Source organism: Caretta caretta, chromosome 13, assembly GCF_965140235.1.
Source record: "Caretta caretta isolate rCarCar2 chromosome 13, rCarCar1.hap1, whole genome shotgun sequence".
Lineage (NCBI taxonomy): Eukaryota > Metazoa > Chordata > Testudines > Cheloniidae > Caretta > Caretta caretta.
Genome location: NC_134218.1, coordinates 20012662 through 20029576, shown reverse-complemented (window position 1 = coordinate 20029576; position 16915 = coordinate 20012662). Strand labels below are relative to the sequence as shown.

The window sequence follows — 16915 nt, the reverse complement described above, 5'->3', positions numbered from 1 at the left end:
TGTTTATCCTCTATTGCTGTTCCCAGCATCCCAAAGCACAGTGTAGAACAAAAATGATCAGCAGTTAAAAGCAGTAACAAAGGTACCTGCCAATAATTCAGGTAAAGCTGCAGAGTAGATGCTCAAATTGGAAACATTCCATGGGCAAGTAGAACAATTATATAATGACTGCACTTCCATTGTCTGGTCATGATGAGGGCTAACTAAATAATCTGTTGTTTCCATACTCTATGCAGGACCAGGTCCAAAAAACAGGTGAAATACACTAAGCCACGTTCACTAAAGGGCAAAATTTTAAATGTATGTAGGTGCCTGAAAATGCAGCCTGGCACCTAGTGGGATTTCGAAAGGTGCCTGAACATTTTTGAAAATCCCACTAGGTGCCTATCTGCATTTTATACTCCTGGGGGCATTCTGCACTAAAAAATTAAATTCTGTGCACAATATTTTAAAATTCTGCAAATTTTATTTATCAAAATAACACTACATAATCACACCAGTTTCAATTATTTTGGTAACTTATTTCAAAATACCTGTCAGCAAGTATGTCTGTAACAATACAGACAAACACAAAAATTCCCCCAGGATTAGAGTGTTAAAGAAAACCCTATGACACCCAGTTCCAGTTTCTCTGCTCCCTTCCCCCCGCCCCCAAAGCCCAATCAAGAGTACCAGACACCTACAATCCCTCCCACCATCCAGAGCCCAGCCATGCCCCCACCCCCCAGCCCGAACCCCCTCCTCCCCCAGCGCAGCTGTGGCCCCCTCTTGATTCCTGTTACTAGAAAAGCCCCTTCTGCTTTCAGCTCTGCACAAAGCATTGCCCTGCGAAGCGAAGCATTCTATGGGTACTGTGATAATGAGAAAGCAGGGGCTTGGAGCTGGGAGTTCTTCCCTTACCATGTAGTCAGGCACATACATTCTAAAGTGCAAAGTCACAACGTAATACAATCTACTGGGGCTGACTCATGGAGTTTTGCTCTTGTCAAGGGCTGTAATGGTAATGATGAAGGGCTCCCCCTTGGAAGGCCTAATAACCAGGGCTAAAACCTGTCATGCCTACCAACTTTACAGGCAGTGAGCTCACTTCTTAGTGGGGCTGTGACTCTGGTCTGTAAATCTGGCTCTAGGGTTTTGTTGCTTTTATAGGGCTTCAAACTCAGGGAAGAATCCCAGAAGGCAAATGAACTAAAGTTTTGTATTCATGTGAACAACCACATCTGTTCAGACAAGAGCTCAGGGATGTTTTTCTTAAATCCTGCTGCTCTTCTTTCCAGGCTGGTCATTGGAGGTGGTGGAGTTGTGTAAGAAATACCGGAACAATACGGTGGTTGCCATAGACCTGGCTGGGGATGAGTTGGTGTCTGAGACCTTCCCAGAGCATAGGAAGGCTTATGAGGTTTGTTCAATGAGCTTCTCGAAAAATCTTGTATCAATTTCTTTCTGGTTAGTGCAGAAACCGCACAGTACAAAGGGGATCTGGCAAGTAGTTCAGATCCAAAGTGGCCTGTAAGACTTATACATGTCTTAAAATTACTAGAAGTGTTTTATTGGCATAGTAGAAATATTACTTTTAATTTGGTTTTTAAATTACTAATAGAGCATATCCATAATTTAAGTATAAAGAGATGTTTTTATTTAAATGTGTCCCAGCTGCGTTCACAGCCTTGGTTCTGCAGCACTGAGCTAGTGCACAGAGCCACAAAGTGAAATGGATGGTAAAATGATCCTGCATTCAGATCTGCCTGGGCGCTCCAGTGAATCTGCATAGGGCTGCCTGCTTATGTTGTTTTACAGGATCAGAACTCCATACCAGACATGAAACTGGCTAGTCCCTCTTCACTGTCTCCAGCTGAGTAAAATGCAAAAACTAAATCAATCAGATAAACAGTGTAAACATATGTTCAAATTTTTTTTCCATTGTAATAAACTAAGATGATGGTATTGGAGAAGATTTCTTTCCTGAAATGTATTCTTTTTAACTAGACAGTGTTACTTTACTGTAGCTTAAAAAGGAAGCCCCATGCAAATATCTCCCATCTGTATATAAGGATTTTAGGACTCTAGGGGTGTTTGTATTTTTAGAAGTTACGTGATTGGCATAGGTCAGTGGGAGCTGAGGGTGCTCAGGAACCCAGCCTGAGAGGACACTGGATTTAAAAATCGTGCTGGGTGTCAGGTGATTGGTTGAGGTAGAATCAGGGATATCTCAGGCGTTTACTGTTGTAGTTAACAGTCCGACTGCCATCTGTGGTTGTCATGGGAATCATTACAAATGTCCTAATGTGCAAGCAAAAACTTGAGGGTGAGGGGAAGAGTATGGAAGAAATATACTTTGTTTTGCATGGCCCTTCTGTACTTTCATTATCGGTGTCTCCTTGCATAAATGCCCAGTGCCATTTTTGAAATCCATGCAGTTTCTCACTTGCTATCATCTTTCCATTAAGCACTTATTGATAAGATATTACTTGCGTAGCAGTTTCTTATCCTTTCTAACATGCTGAAGTTCCTTGTCATGAGCACTAATCAAGCAGCTGTACCTTCATCTTGTGCAACTGTTATACTTGCATTATACAAGACGAATCAATTAGTTGCTTATCACGTTACATCCAGGTAGTTTAAAGGCAAATAAAACAAGATGGAAAGTCAGTTAATATCTAGCTTGCCTATGCGTGAGGTCTCAAAGTCCAAATTTCTCAACCCAAAGGATTTGAATTGTTCTTGTCTGAAAGCCAGCGTCTCATTCAGACTCAGAGAAACACGGAAGGAACAAAAGCTCCAATTTGTCAGGCTTTCTCAGCCGGCATGAAAGTAGAATGCTCTCTTTCTAAATTGCCCTCACACTGGAGCTTCACGCGTCAACAGTAACATGGATAATATGACTTATGAAATGAGAGGCTTATGATGAAGGGATCCGATGTCTGCCTTTGCACTGGCGTTCCCAGTTTTCAGTTGTGTTGCCATTTAAACTCTGGCTGGGAGAAGTCAATGACTCTCACTACAATTGGGGATAGTTGGGAGAGTTCTGTTTGTGACTTGCCTGCAGTAGGTTGTGGGGAGATCATGGGAAGCCATGTAAAGATCTTGAAGCTGTGACTCTAGATAATTAGCTCATGCTAAAGTCCTAGGTAAGTGATGTTATAAACCAAAGAAGCATGCAGAGAGGAATGGATTGTCTCCTTGGTTGGGAAGTTCTGGGTTATTTAGAGTCAGAGGAGGCTGTTTGGAGGGGACGTCTATATAGCAATCAAGGGGTGTGATTGCAGTTCATGTAGACATACCTGAGCTAAGCTTTAATCCAAATCCAGCTATCTCAGATCAAGGAGCAGTGAAGGTGTGAGAGCACGTGCTTCTGTGCAGACCTGTCTGTAACCCTGTGTAATTCTTGGGCAGCTACCCCACACTGAAGCATGCACTGCTGCAGCTTCACTGCTCTGGAACCTGAGCTAGCTAGATTAAATCTACTCCCGTATGTCTGCCCGAGCTCCAGTCGTGCCTGTGATTGTGGTGTAGACATACCCTGAGAATGGAGGTGTGGGAGAGATTTCTGGCTTCCCCAGTGCACACCCCCACACCCACAGAAATTCCTGCCCATCTCGCTGTTTTCTAATCTGTATAGTGCACCAAAGAGGGATACATAAATGAACAATAAAAGCGAGCAGACACATCTGCTCTTTCATTAAGAGCTAGTAAGTGGAACTGATGGAATGGAAGGTGCCATGTGGGGTTGGAGGTAGAATCTTGGAAAGCAGCAGAACCAGTTGTCTCTGCTATTGTCTCTGTGCAGTATGCCACCCCTGACCCCCAGACCGTGCCACTCTTTGATCACAGACGTTAGAGGAGATAAACATAGTTGTTTTCTCTGAAAAATCCTCCTGCAAGCTGCAGATCAAGTTAATTTGCTTCATGCACGTGACCTTGGTAAAGCGAGCTGGCAAAATAATGGGAATTGGGCAGGCAGAGAGACTTGCTCTGGGTGTGAGTGCCCCAAGAGCTGGCCTGTGCATTTAACACACGTTGGAAACGAAATAGTGTTTAAATCAAATCTTTGTTTATCTTTAAGACCTCTGGCTTCAGAGCCACCTGCTGCAGTTCTGACACAGTCAGAGCTCCCATAGACTTCAGCAGGAGTTTTGCCAGAGCTTGGAATCTTCTGTCTTTTAAATTTGGTTTCAGAGGAACAGCCGTGTTAGTCTGTATTCGCAAAAAGAAAAGGAGTACTTGTGGCACCTTAGAGACTAACCAATTTATTTGAGCATGAGCTTTCGTGAGCTACAGCTCACTTCATCAGATGTTTACCGTGGAAACTGCAGCAGACTTTATATACACACAGAGAATATGAAACAATACCTCCTCCCACCCCACTGTCCTGCTGGTAATAGCTTATCTAAAGTGATCAACAGGTGGGCCATTTCCAGCACAAATCCAGGTTTTCTCACCCTCCACCCCCCACACAAATTCACTCTCCTGCTGGTGCTGGCCCATCCAAAGTGACAACTCTTTACATAATCAAGTAGGGCTATTTCCTGCATAGATCAAGGTTTTCTCACATCCCCCCCACCCCCATACACACACAAACTCACTCTCCTGCTGGTAATAGCTCATCTAAACTGACCACTCTCCAAGTTTAAATCCAAGTTAAACCAGAACATCTGGGGGGGGGGGGGAGGGGGGGTAGGAAAAAACAAGAAGAAACAGGCTACCTTGCATAATGACTGGGAGTGGCTAAGTCATTATGCAAGGTAGCCTGTTTCTTCTTGTTTTTTCCTACCCCCCCTCCCCCCCCCCCCCAGATGTTCTGGTTTAACTTGGATTTAAACTTGGAGAGTGGTCAGTTTAGATGAGCTATTACCAGCAGGAGAGTGAGTTTGTGTGTGTATGGGGGTGGGGGGGATGTGAGAAAACCTTGATCTATGCAGGAAATAGCCCTACTTGATTATGTAAAGAGTTGTCACTTTGGATGGGCCAGCACCAGCAGGAGAGTGAATTTGTGTGGGGGGTGGAGGGTGAGAAAACCTGGATTTGTGCTGGAAATGGCCCACCTGTTGATCACTTTAGATAAGCTATTACCAGCAGGACAGTGGGGTGGGAGGAGGTATTGTTTCATATTCTCTGTGTGTATATAAAGTCTGCTGCAGTTTCCACGGTAAACATCTGATGAAGTGAGCTGTAGCTCACGAAAGCTCATGCTCAAATAAATTGGTTAGTCTCTAAGGTGCCACAAGTACTCCTTTTCTTTTTGTCTTTTAAATTGTTGACTCTGGGTTCTGTCAAACTCGTTGCTCGGAGCCCTAACCTGAAGGCCTTGTCATGCTTCATTGAAGTCAATGGCAAAACTCTCATTAACTCTTACTTAATCAGTCTTCGGGATCAGTAGGAGAAGCGTTGCACTCTGATAGTTCAAAGCCCAATCCAAAGCCCTCTGGATCATTCCATAGATATTGGGGGGAGGAGGGAGGGTTGGATTAATCTGTTCATCCTCGGAACTCCCCAAATTAGCAGTTTCTGACACAAATGAAAGGCCAGTGTGAAGGGAAAGACTAGTAAGCTTTAGCCCTGACTGAATGGTCAGCCTTCGGGGTAACTGTCTGAGTCCCTATTCTATGCAGGACATGTGACAAGTGTGTGTTAAAACAAAGCTATCAGTGCAGACACAGGGAGTCTCGATTTAGTTTCAAGTAGACTCATCTAGGGCTTTTCGTATTAACATGCCAAGCGGAGCCGTGTCTTACCCAGTAGTTCAGAGCAGAGCCTGGATATGCAGTGGCTGCAAACCAAGTGGAAAATTCACAAAGCACCTGAAAAATTCAGTAATACAAAACAGGAACCTCCTGAAGGGGGGGTGTGCACGTGCATGCTGCCTCTGGTAAGATCCCTATAACATCTGCTCAGTGCCCATTCACATGCCCAGGACATTGGGGTTTGGGATTTCCCAGATCCATAGAATCCTGTTCTGTCACTGATGAAAGGTGCCAGGCTAAGAGCCCCCCTAGACAGCAGGCCCTGAACAGGTATGGCACAGGTCACAGCAGTGGGAACTCCCCCCCGCCATGTCACCTCAGACAGCGTGCCTCGCGGGGAGGACCATCTCCATGGCTCAGTTAGTCCTTGGCCTGTCTGCTGAGACTGCCAGCAAGAGAGACAGTTGTACGGTAGTTGTTGGGGTGTTTGTGTGATGTGGACATCAGGGACTGGACTGAGACTCACCGAACTCGCTGCATGTGGGCTGTGAATAACTGGCAGCTGGCCTGCTAGCCCAGCCTTAATTCCTACATCATTGCCTTCTCAGAGTCAATGATCTGTTTTAAAAAAAAAAAAAAAAAAAGTTATTTGAGAACATCATTCATAGCTACACATAGCCAGCAGTAGGGAATGAATTTGCTTTCATTCCCTAGTGCTGGCTGGGCTTCCCAGACACTCACCTACCAAGCTCCTTCGCTGTGTGAGATTGGTAATTGATTTTCTTCTTATTTTGATTGTGTTGCTCCACAGTCGTTACCCCTGGGGTTGGAGCTCTCAGCCTAATGGTCTGTTGAAAGCATTCGCTCTGTCTTGAAGGCAGAGAGTAGTCGGTGGTGGGGTTGCTGTCCTGATAGTTTGTTCACATCCCTTCCCCCACCTGCCCCGCCTCTGTGCCTCCCCAAACCCACAGCAGCGTTTTCACTCTTTGCTTCATGTGGGCTTTTCCAGGAAGCTGAAAGATGTGGCATTCATCGCACTGTCCACGCTGGGGAGGTTGGGGCACCGTCTGTCATCAAGGAGGTAAGAAACCCCAGCGCAGGGCAGTGGAATAAGTTACAGCAGAGCTGCAGAATACTCTGTATTGTAATGCAGGGGACAAAGGTAGCTAGGGCCAAATCCTGGCCCATCACTCAATAGCCCCTTGGAACCAAATCCCCCCATTGCTCTAAGGGAGCAGAGCCTGTGCATCATACAAAGAGGGAGCCAGAGATTGAGCCTCATATAGCACTTGGAAGGAGCAGGCTCTCCTAGGAACTGGGCCCCCATGTCCTGCATGCAGGAGTGGATTGGAGTCCTGGTTTGGGGCTTGGAGGGCTCAGGAGCTCCTGTGAGCTTGCCTGATCCTCTGGGGAGCAGGAGTCAGGCCCTTGCACAGAGCTTAGAGAGACTTTACATGTTTTCTATTCTCTACAGGCAATCAATGTTCTGAAGACCGAGCGGATTGGCCACGGCTACCATGTCCTGGAAGATCCAGCCCTTTATAGGGAGCTGTTGGGTAGGAAGATGCATTTTGAGGTAATGACTAATTCTGCAGGGGTGGCAGTTGTGTAACGATCATCTTGTTCCGTCTGAGAGTGAGAGATCAGCTCTTGGGTTGCATGACAAGTCAGCACTTTGAACAATGAACATGGACGTAAATGCCTTTACTATAGGGGTGAAATTGCTGCCACCTGGAGTCCAAGTGCTAACAGCGTTTAGAGTGAAATCCGCTCTCCACGCCACAGTTTGAATTTAGCTGAGGTGCTTCGTGGAAACCAGACATACAAGGCTCCAGCATGTTGCTAACTGGGCTGTTGAGCAGAAATGCGATGTCACCAAGGGGCTACAAGTCTGGATCCTTCTCTATGCTGAGTGCCAGAGGTCACGTCATGCTCAGCCTTGGGGAAAGGGAGCCTGTATTATCTAGTCCATCTTCAGTGGATGCTTGGAACAGCACCAGCTCTCTGAGTAGACCGATGCCTTTACCCCTTCCCAGGCAGAGGATGAGTGGCCATGGTGTTAGGCTCACAGGAGTCACAGGCTGGAGAGTGGTGGCAGGTGAGATGTTGAAGAACCTGGTGGTTCTAAAAGGTCCCAGCTTTGGGAGCATGTCTTCCTCAGATGTGCATAAGAACAAAACCCAGTCTGGACCCTTTGTGTATACTAACTAGTACAGTAGAACCTCAAAGATACAAACAGCAGAGTTACGGGCTCACTGGCCAACCGGACACCCTTTGGAACTGGAAGTAATCAGGCGGCAGCAGAGACACGCATGCACAAAAAGCAAATACTTTACTGACTCACTTTAGCCCTAGGACTCGGGGCTTCAGCCCGGGGGCGGATGGTTAGGGCTGCAGCCGCAGGGTGAGGGGAGGTCAGGGCTCCAGGCAGGGGGTGGGTATCAGGGCTTCTGACTCTTGGGAGCACCAGGGCTCAGGGCTTCAGCCCCATGGCTCCTTTCCTGGCTTCAGCCCCAGCACTCCCCCTGGAGCTAGAGCCCCAGCACCCGCCGCCCTGCTGAAATGGGGAACAGAGCCATGGGGAGCCCTGGCACCCCCTGCGGGGCAGAAGCCGGGAACAGAGCTGCAGGGCTGAAGCCCTGAGCCCAGGCACCCCCTGCAAGGCTGAAACCGGGAGCGGAGCCAGGGAACTGGAGCCCCAGCGTTCTCCCCAAATCTAAAGTTCTGAGCCCTGGTGCTCCCAAGGGTCAGAAGCCCTGACCCTTCAAACCACCCCCCCACACACACACACACAGAGCCTTAAAACCCCCTTCCCTGGGGCTGCAGCTCCAACCCCACCAGTGGTTGAAGTCCCTAAGGTCTTGTTTAGAGTGATGGACATTTCAGAGTTACAGGTAATCTCCATTCCTGAGGTGTCTGTAACTACGAGGGTCTGCTGTAAAAGCGTCCTGAGCAGATGGCTGTGGTTGCTCTCCTAGCCAGGCTTTTCTTTATATATGGCAGTCATAGGTCACTGCTCCCTCTGATGCGGGCTGTTCTAGAAGAATGGCTGGGGTGGGGTGGGAGGGAGAGGTGGGATGGGAATGATGGGGTCTTCTGTGCTCGGGCAGAAACACATAGCCGGAAAATAAGAGCTCAAAAATGTTTATATCCAGCAGGCATGGGGGTAAATGCTTGTTGCGGAGGCTGAGATTTAATGGTCATTATTGTTTTCACAGAGCTGTAACTGTAAATGGTGCTTTTCAGGCCCAGCCCCTTCCTGGAGAGCTTTGGAATCTGTGTGCAGCAGTATTATGGAAGAGACTGACTCTGCCTTTTTTTTCCGTACACATATAGGCCTGTCCTTGGTCCAGTATCCTCACCGGAGCATGTGATCCAGATTTTGGGAAACACCCAGTAATTCAGTAAGACGTTTAAATGTATTATTTTCAAGTAACTAACTCAGACTTCACTTATGTATAGCTGCTTTATTACTTCACGTGAGAAGCAAGTTCTAACCACTTGTCAGAGTATTGTGCATCAGCTAAGGGACCAGTTCAGAGGCACTGTAACAAATATGCTGATAGATTTTTATCCTTAGAGAGAGCTTTCTGCCCGCCTCAGCCCCTTGTCAGCTCAAAGCAGGGGCCTAAGCCCTGGATTGCAGTGCAGAGCTGTCTGGCTCTGGAGTGGGAAGTGGGGTCAGACACTTCGAACATCCGTCCAACAAATGATTTGTTGTTGCATTTAAAAAGTAGGGTGGGAATAGCAATGTGAAGTTTTGCAATGCAAACTACAGCTTTGATAGGAATTTGTTTATTTAGCTGGATACAAATAGCCAAATTGGGTTGCAAGCTGTGGGGTTTTTTTAGTGTATTTTATACTTGGAAAAACACAAACTATGCAAACTCTAATATTTGTCCCATTTTAAATTCTGTTTTCCCAGGTTTATGAATGATAAAGCCAATTACTCCCTGAACTCTGATGACCCGCTCATTTTTCATTCTGCAATTGAGACTGATTACAAAATAGCTAAGCAGTTCCTGGACTTCACTGAAGAGGAGTTGAAGAGAGTGGTAAGTTGTCTTGGGATGTTCTGTGTAAAGCCACGTGTTGGAGCCTAACATGATCCATTTTTTTCTGAGATAAATCTCATTTTTAAACATGAAACCGGAAGAGAGTTCAGCGGAATTAAAACTGTGGGGAGAAAAAGCTGAATTATGTGGGGGCACAACAGCAGTGTGAAGATAAGGTTTTTTCTGAGTCCGCTTCAGCTGGTGGGGGTGAAGGGGCGCTGGCCAGCACTGAGTCATCATGACGCATACAAATGGCCATCTAGAATGAATGCCGAAAACAGAGTATAAGTTCTATGGGTGTTTAGACCAGGATGATCTGCAAAGATGCAGCACACTTGACTAGCTTGCTGCATGGAACTTTACTAAGGATGAGTCAAGATGAAAATTGTTCCCTGAATAGTTCCTCAGACTGGAATTGAGCAACAGAAGGTGGGGATGTTGGTCGCAGGTCGCTCGCTGCCCTTCCCTGTGTATTTGACTGTGATCACATGTGCAAAAATGTGTACATGTGTGTGTGTTCAATGGGAGCCTGCAGTTAGCCCAATGTAACTGCTATACAGCAAACCATTTGGTTACAAAGTGGCCATTTGCTTTTGCCATTACTTATAGGGTCACATGGTGTCTGTCATATTTGCATGCAGATTGGCATGAGCAGTGTCCTGAAAACCTAATAATTCTGTTTTTCATCTGCTTTGTACCTAAGATAAAGGGACAGAAAAATAGTCTGATAGAACAAAAACAATGAGGGGTCCTTGTGGCACCTTAGAGACTAAGGACTCCTTATTGTTTTTACTGATACAGACTAACACGGCTACCACTCTGAAACTAGTCTGATAGAGTGTCACTTGTTTGTGGGTAACCTCTGATGCTTTCCTGTTTCACCGTTAGAGGTGCACTGGGTTGAAAGGAGATATGTACTGTCCAGGCATTCATGCATCCTACCATATGTTGGAGACCAGTTGATTTCCTTTCTGTGTGTTGAAGATGAATTTGCAGAATGCAGCTGTGCAGGAGAAAGCACTGGGCCTGTATCAGGGGACTCATTTAAGGAGCAAGAGTCTGTCTTCCTGGAGAGTAGACTTATGTGTGTGTTCTTCCTTCCAGCTGTAGAAAGCTCTGATCTTTATACCGTTAAATCCATGGGCAGTTTTGCTGCAGGCTCCTGCAGAAGACGAGCTGTTCCTTTCTGTTTAATGAAAGGAAGCTTATAAATTAAGGGGAGAGAGACATTTTTGTAAATTGTTAAGGGAAGCCAGTAGTGAACTTTGTTACAACAGCAGCATATCAGGCAGGGCCTGATCCAAAACTCATTGAAGTCAATGAGAGTCTTTCCCTTGACTTTAATAGGCTTTGGATCAGGCCCCTGAACTGCACATCCTGGAACCCGATAAAGGAATTTAAGACACATTGTTTATCTCCTGCTTTTTTTTAAGCCCATTACAGATCCTGAGTAGGAGCAGGTTCCTCTGAAAACTGAGGCTGCTGAAAAGAGCTCAAGAGTAGCAGTGCTAACAAAAGTGTCATTTGACTTACACCAACTCACTCACTAGCTCACACTCACTGATGCACAAAGATTTGTGCACGTACAACCCCACACTCACTTGTGGGTATTACCCAGCTATCTCAGTCTTTTTTCTTCTTTTCCTCCCAGAACATCAACGCAGCTAAGTCCAGCTTCCTGCCTGAGAAAGAAAAGAACGAGCTTCTCAGTAAGCTGTATGAAGCCTACGGGATGGTCCCAGACAACCCATCCTAATCCTGCTTCTACCAGCCGGCAGGTTGCATTCACCTCTCCCCATGTGTGCTCGACTCCTCTTTGTTTTAGTGGGAGCATTTGGGGAGGAGGTGCCATGGTATTACTTTGCTGACCTTTACAGTCCGAGGCATACACTATAAAGCAGTATTTCCATGGTTCCTACCGTATATACCTACATACAGCACCCACATACTAAATAGATATCTGATTTCCTAGATTTCTGACTCACAAATGTACAGGTGGAATTTTCTGGCATAATTCCATTGTGGCTTATGCCAGTTTTACATCCTGGTGTAAGTGAGAGCAAAATAAGGCCCTCTTTCTTTGTGGTGGTGGTGGTAACATTTTGATGTGACTTTTTGGTGCTCTAGTTCCCTTGCTGATCTACCTTAGTCCCCCTTTGCACTACAGAAGTAATCATGTTGAGCTGCGGCTGTGGTCTAACCATGGTAGAAGACAGTTTTTTCCCCACCTTGCTCATGTGCTTCAAACTGGGTGAAATTGTTTCAGCAAATAATTTATTTGCCAAAAAATGCAGCTTTAGTCACCCCAGAGCCATTCGCGAATTTCTCTTGCATTTGCTGAGTACAAACTGAAAATGTCAGTGACCTAACTCAAAATGTTTTGAATTTGGCCATTTGTCTAGTGTGCAGAGGCCAGGGAGGACCTCCCTTTTACAGGCTTTAGCCCATTGGTTAGGGTACTGTCCTGGGGAGAGCTGCTCAGGCCTACTGATAAGACCTGACTGGACCAGAACCCAAGCTGAGCACAGCTGACCTGAAAGTGTCAAGTCTTTTTCAGAACGGACCTCCTGAACCAATCCCCACCTGCATCATCACCACCACCACCTTGTTCTTAGGGCTCGGCCTGGTAGGAGTTTCCCACTCCCGACTCCTCCTCTCTGGCCACCTCGTGCCCATGCTGGTGCCTGCATGTCCCTCTCTGCCAGCTGCCCCCATCTCGTTGCTCTGAGTGTGCTGCAAAGTGGGAGGTATTGCAACTTGTCAGCATGCTCAACCCAGAGGGTCAGGTTTTTTCAGATCTGACCCTGACACACCTACTCTTCTGGGATATGGGAGACCCCAGTTCAGTTCCGCTCTCTGCCTGATGAGGAAGAAAGAATTGAACATGGGTCTCACACATTGCAGGAGGTGGCCCTACCCACTGGGCTATGGGATATTCTGGTGTGGGGCTTTCTCTGTCTTGCCTGTGAAAGCTGTTCTGTATATAAATAATTAAATAGTTGTTAGAGCTGGTACTTCAACTTGGGTCAACACACTAGGTGAGCGCACTAACAACCAGACTATCAAGTCATTTTCACTTTATTCCTAGTCCAGTGACTCTTCATTGACATTCAAAGTGGCAGTTCATAGTCATTCATAAAGACATTGAACGTAAGTGAGAATGACTCTATATCCGGATGGGTAGGGCACTTCGCTGCAGTGCAGGGAGACCTATTCAAATTCCTTTTCCACATTTGACAGAGGGGGAACTGAACTCAGGTCTCCCACCACTGGGCTAAAGGTAAGGGAGGTGGTCATCCTCCCCTCAATCTCCACCCGGCATTTCATGATTTCTTCTTTGCTTTTGACAGATGCCCCAAATTCAAAAATGTCATGTTGGAATTAAACCTTTTGCTTCAACTCGACTTTTCAACTTTTTGATTCACCAAATTTTTTTTTAAAATACTTGTGTTCAATTCAACCCAAAATGAATTTTTTTTGAATTTTCTCAGAATGGCCAGTGAACTGAAAAAATCCATTATTCACCTAGTTGTAGTGTGCATGTTATAATCCTATGAGAGAACCTGCTTCTGACACTGGTAGATACCTAAATAACTAGTTTATTCTTGTGTGTATGGCTAGAAAAGACAGCGTTAAAACACAGTTTGGCCATAACTGTATGTAAACAAAATTTATTTTGTATTGTAAATGGGGACTAATAACAAGATGGAAAATGCAGCAGTGGTTGCACTTAGGCTTTCTGGTTGCAGAAATACAGGAACTTTTTTTTTTTAATTTAACAATTATTTTGTACTTTTTTTCATTTATTTAAAAAACAAAAACAAAAAAACCTGTGTCACAAAACCTTAAATCCTCAAAATGTCATTGCAGATGAGAGCATATAGCTTGGCTTCAGGACACCTGGGGGTCTGTTTGGGGAGCCCAGAGGCCTCCAGAGGTTTGCTGCATGTACATATAAAGTTAGTGCACATCTTTACAATTTCAGGACAAAATTCTCCTCTCAGATTCTCCCCTCCAGCATTCTGCACTTTGCATGTGAGTCAAACTCCCAGGGGCTGAATTTTGTTCTTACTCTAGTCTATTTTTTTTTTAAAGATTCTTTAAAATGTGGTTAACTTCTATGTTCAGTCTTTCCGACCTAAGGTAACCTTCAGGCACTATTAGTAGAACTAAGAGAATAAACTAATGAGCTAAGGTCCAATATATTGTTAAATGTCCCGGGTGCCACAAGTGTTTCAGAAGGTACTTAGCAGAATTCTTGCTGGAAGTCCTGTCTTTAGTATGTTTGAGAATTTACAAAGAAAATATTAACATAATTCCAATGCCATTTTGGTGCATTATGACACTGTTCTCCTTTTTATGCAAAGAAATGATTACATATTTGGTTGACAGTAGGTTTCAGATACTTTTACCTAAGAGTTTGTAAACAGAGCTGAGGAAACTGGGGGGCAGGGAGTAGGGAGAACTCCAGTAACACAAGTGGCTGCAGAGACCTGGACCCCAAAGTTACCAACACCAAAAAGTTGCCTTTGATAAAGGGCTACATTCACCATTCTCCTAGACATTGGAAGACGGCTGGGATTTCCTGCTCTGATTTCAGACATCAGCAAGCCAGTGATGGGCTTGATTTTTTTTTATAAATGAATACAAAATGCTCTTCTCTTAAATACTTTGTGTGTGTATACACAAATATATAAATGAATTATTTTATTTTTTTAAATCTAATGATAAGTTGTCAGTTTTAAGAATGGTTCTAACATTGTCATCCACAATCTTTTTTTGTTTGGAAATCTTTCTTCAGAAATAGATTGTGAGGAACAGCTGTTTGCATTCTGGAGACTCTAAGTGAAATGTTGTTCTGGTTTAATAAAATAACTTTATATTCAAAAAAATAATTGTATTTCTAATTTCTGCTTAAAGAGCTAAAGGGAAAATGTCAAATTCTGCACCATAATTCTAGCCAAATGTGACCCACATTGTTAGAACCTGGGGGATAATGGGCTCTGCATTTTTTTTATATAAGTATCTAATAGCATGTTGCCAAAATATTAAAGATAAAACATCTACCTTCTGTCCACCATCCCGAGCTGCTATTTTGACAGGACCTACAAAAAAGTAACATGTTGTGAATTCTTCCTTACTGTAGTTCTATGGGTAACTTTTGAAATTTCCTCTCACCTCCATATCCCTAGGGCCTCTACAGTCAATCACAACCACTGGTGGAATCTGAGTGCCACAAGCTGGGCTCTGGTTGCTTGAAGGGAAAAATTGGAGATGGGATGGATGGAAGCAGAGGCCAGGTTGGATCTGTTCTCCCATTTAGCAGGCATGTAAATTGGGAATAGCATCCCTGAAATCACAGGAGTTACACCATTATAGAATGGATGCATCTTGGATCAGAATCAGGCCCTGGGTGTACACATGGCAAATGTTGTTGTTCAGTAACTTTGGGGCCTGACTCCCCCCCCCCCCCATAATGCTACAAATCAGGAGTAACTCTCTCAAAGTCAGTGGAGTTACACTGATGTGGGAGGAGACTCCTGTTTGAAGTGCAAACTCGTCTCTTGTTCAGACATTGGAGGCTCACAACTTCCTCAGAGCTGTCGATATCAGCTGTTCCAATTTCACACATCATTTACCCCATTATGCTCAAAGAAAGAGACCTGTCACTGCCAGACATGACAGTGTTATTACTGGGCATTGGGCTGTGATTTTTCTGCCGTGTAGTCCAAAAACAATGTTTTGATTGGTGTGTTTTCCCTTCTGAGCTGTGCAGAATTAATCAGAGCTGTGAGGCAATGCTGAACTTGGAACTGTTCCCTCTGCAGTCAGTTAGATCCTAGTGTCAGCTCACTTTTGGAGGCCCACTTTTGCAAGGGTCTTCTACCACTATGTGTCCGTGATCAGAGTTTCACTTCCACTTCATTGAAGTCAGTGGGAGCTCTGTGGGCCTAGCATCTCTGAAAGCCAGGAGGTTACTGAATAATATGATGCGCTTGTTCTTTCTTTCAGCACAATTGGTGATGGCAGCTGACATGTCAGGTGACCATATTTCCCAATGCTGAATATGGGACATCTGGTAAAATTACTCGTACTCCAGTGAGTTCAACGGCAATCAATCAGAACTATGCAGTACAAACGTTCAGATTAACATCAAGTTGACTGAGCCCCTGTTAAAAAGAAATACTGCATAGTTGGATTCTTTAACTTCTTATCTTTAAGGCTTTAGGGTTCACACTAGGGATGTAAATACCATTTTAAAAGTTAACCGTTTAAACTATTAAAATTTGTCATTTAAAGGATTAACTGATTAAGCGGTTGGGGCAGACTCCACTGGCGGGGCGGGGGCTGATCCCGCCGGCTTGGCTGTGGCCCCTCCAGCTGGGGATGGATCTGCTCCTGCCGACGCAGGGCTGCTGGGGTTGGCACAGGGTTAATGTTTAAGGTTGGTTAACCAGTAAGACTGTTGCTTTCCGGTTAACTGGTAAGCAATATTTTACATCCCTAATTCACATGAGGAGGGAAGATACATACACCCCTACCCCCCCCACACGCATACAGGGGGAGAGGTCACACACACACCCGTCTGGTGCCTACCCCACCTGCACTCACCAGCCACCGCAGCTTGCAGCCCACAGCCAGTGTCGGCTGGAAATGGGATGGGGCCCTGCTGATCGACAGCTGGCACACAACGGGGGCTGCGCTGACAGACCAGTGGGGGAGCACCTATGGGGGCTGCGCTGACAGACCAGTGTGGGAGCACCTGGCCCTGCGGGCTGCATCATCACCCCGCCATTAGCCTTGCACACCCATCTCCATAGTTGGCCACGGGACGCTCCCACTCACCGCTCGTGGATGGGTGGCTGGCGAGCAAGGATCCGGCCAGCAGCAGGAGTGGACCCACCACTACTGATGGGGGTGGGAGGAGACAGAAAATATGGGACAATTTGCCCATTTTAAAGAAAAAGTTGGGACACTTGCAGGAGGGCTTAAATACGGGACTGTCCCTTTAAAAATGGGACATCTGGTCACCCTACTGACGTGGGTCTTATTCTCATAGGGGAAACCTGATGCCCCCTGTCCTTCCTGTCCAATTGTAGTTTGCAAACAGCTGATTTTGGCTAAAAATAAAACTTGAATGCACACTCCTGTGAGCTGAGAGACCTAAGATTTGACTGA

General features: G+C 45.5%; 1 protein-coding gene across 1 annotated transcript in view; it reads left to right on the top strand.

Moving 5' to 3' along the window:
• Positions 1 to 14631, top strand: part of LOC142068276 (adenosine deaminase-like) — a 37449-nt gene extending 22818 nt beyond the window's left edge. The window contains exons 6-11 of the mRNA XM_048819702.2: positions 1278 to 1399; positions 6691 to 6762; positions 7156 to 7257; positions 9018 to 9085; positions 9607 to 9736; positions 11388 to 14631. Of these exons, the coding sequence (XP_048675659.1) occupies positions 1278 to 1399; positions 6691 to 6762; positions 7156 to 7257; positions 9018 to 9085; positions 9607 to 9736; positions 11388 to 11492 (599 nt within the window). The 3' untranslated portion in view covers positions 11493 to 14631. The remainder of the gene's footprint in view (positions 1 to 1277; positions 1400 to 6690; positions 6763 to 7155; positions 7258 to 9017; positions 9086 to 9606; positions 9737 to 11387) is intronic.
• The last annotated feature ends 2284 nt before the right edge of the window (positions 14632 to 16915 follow it).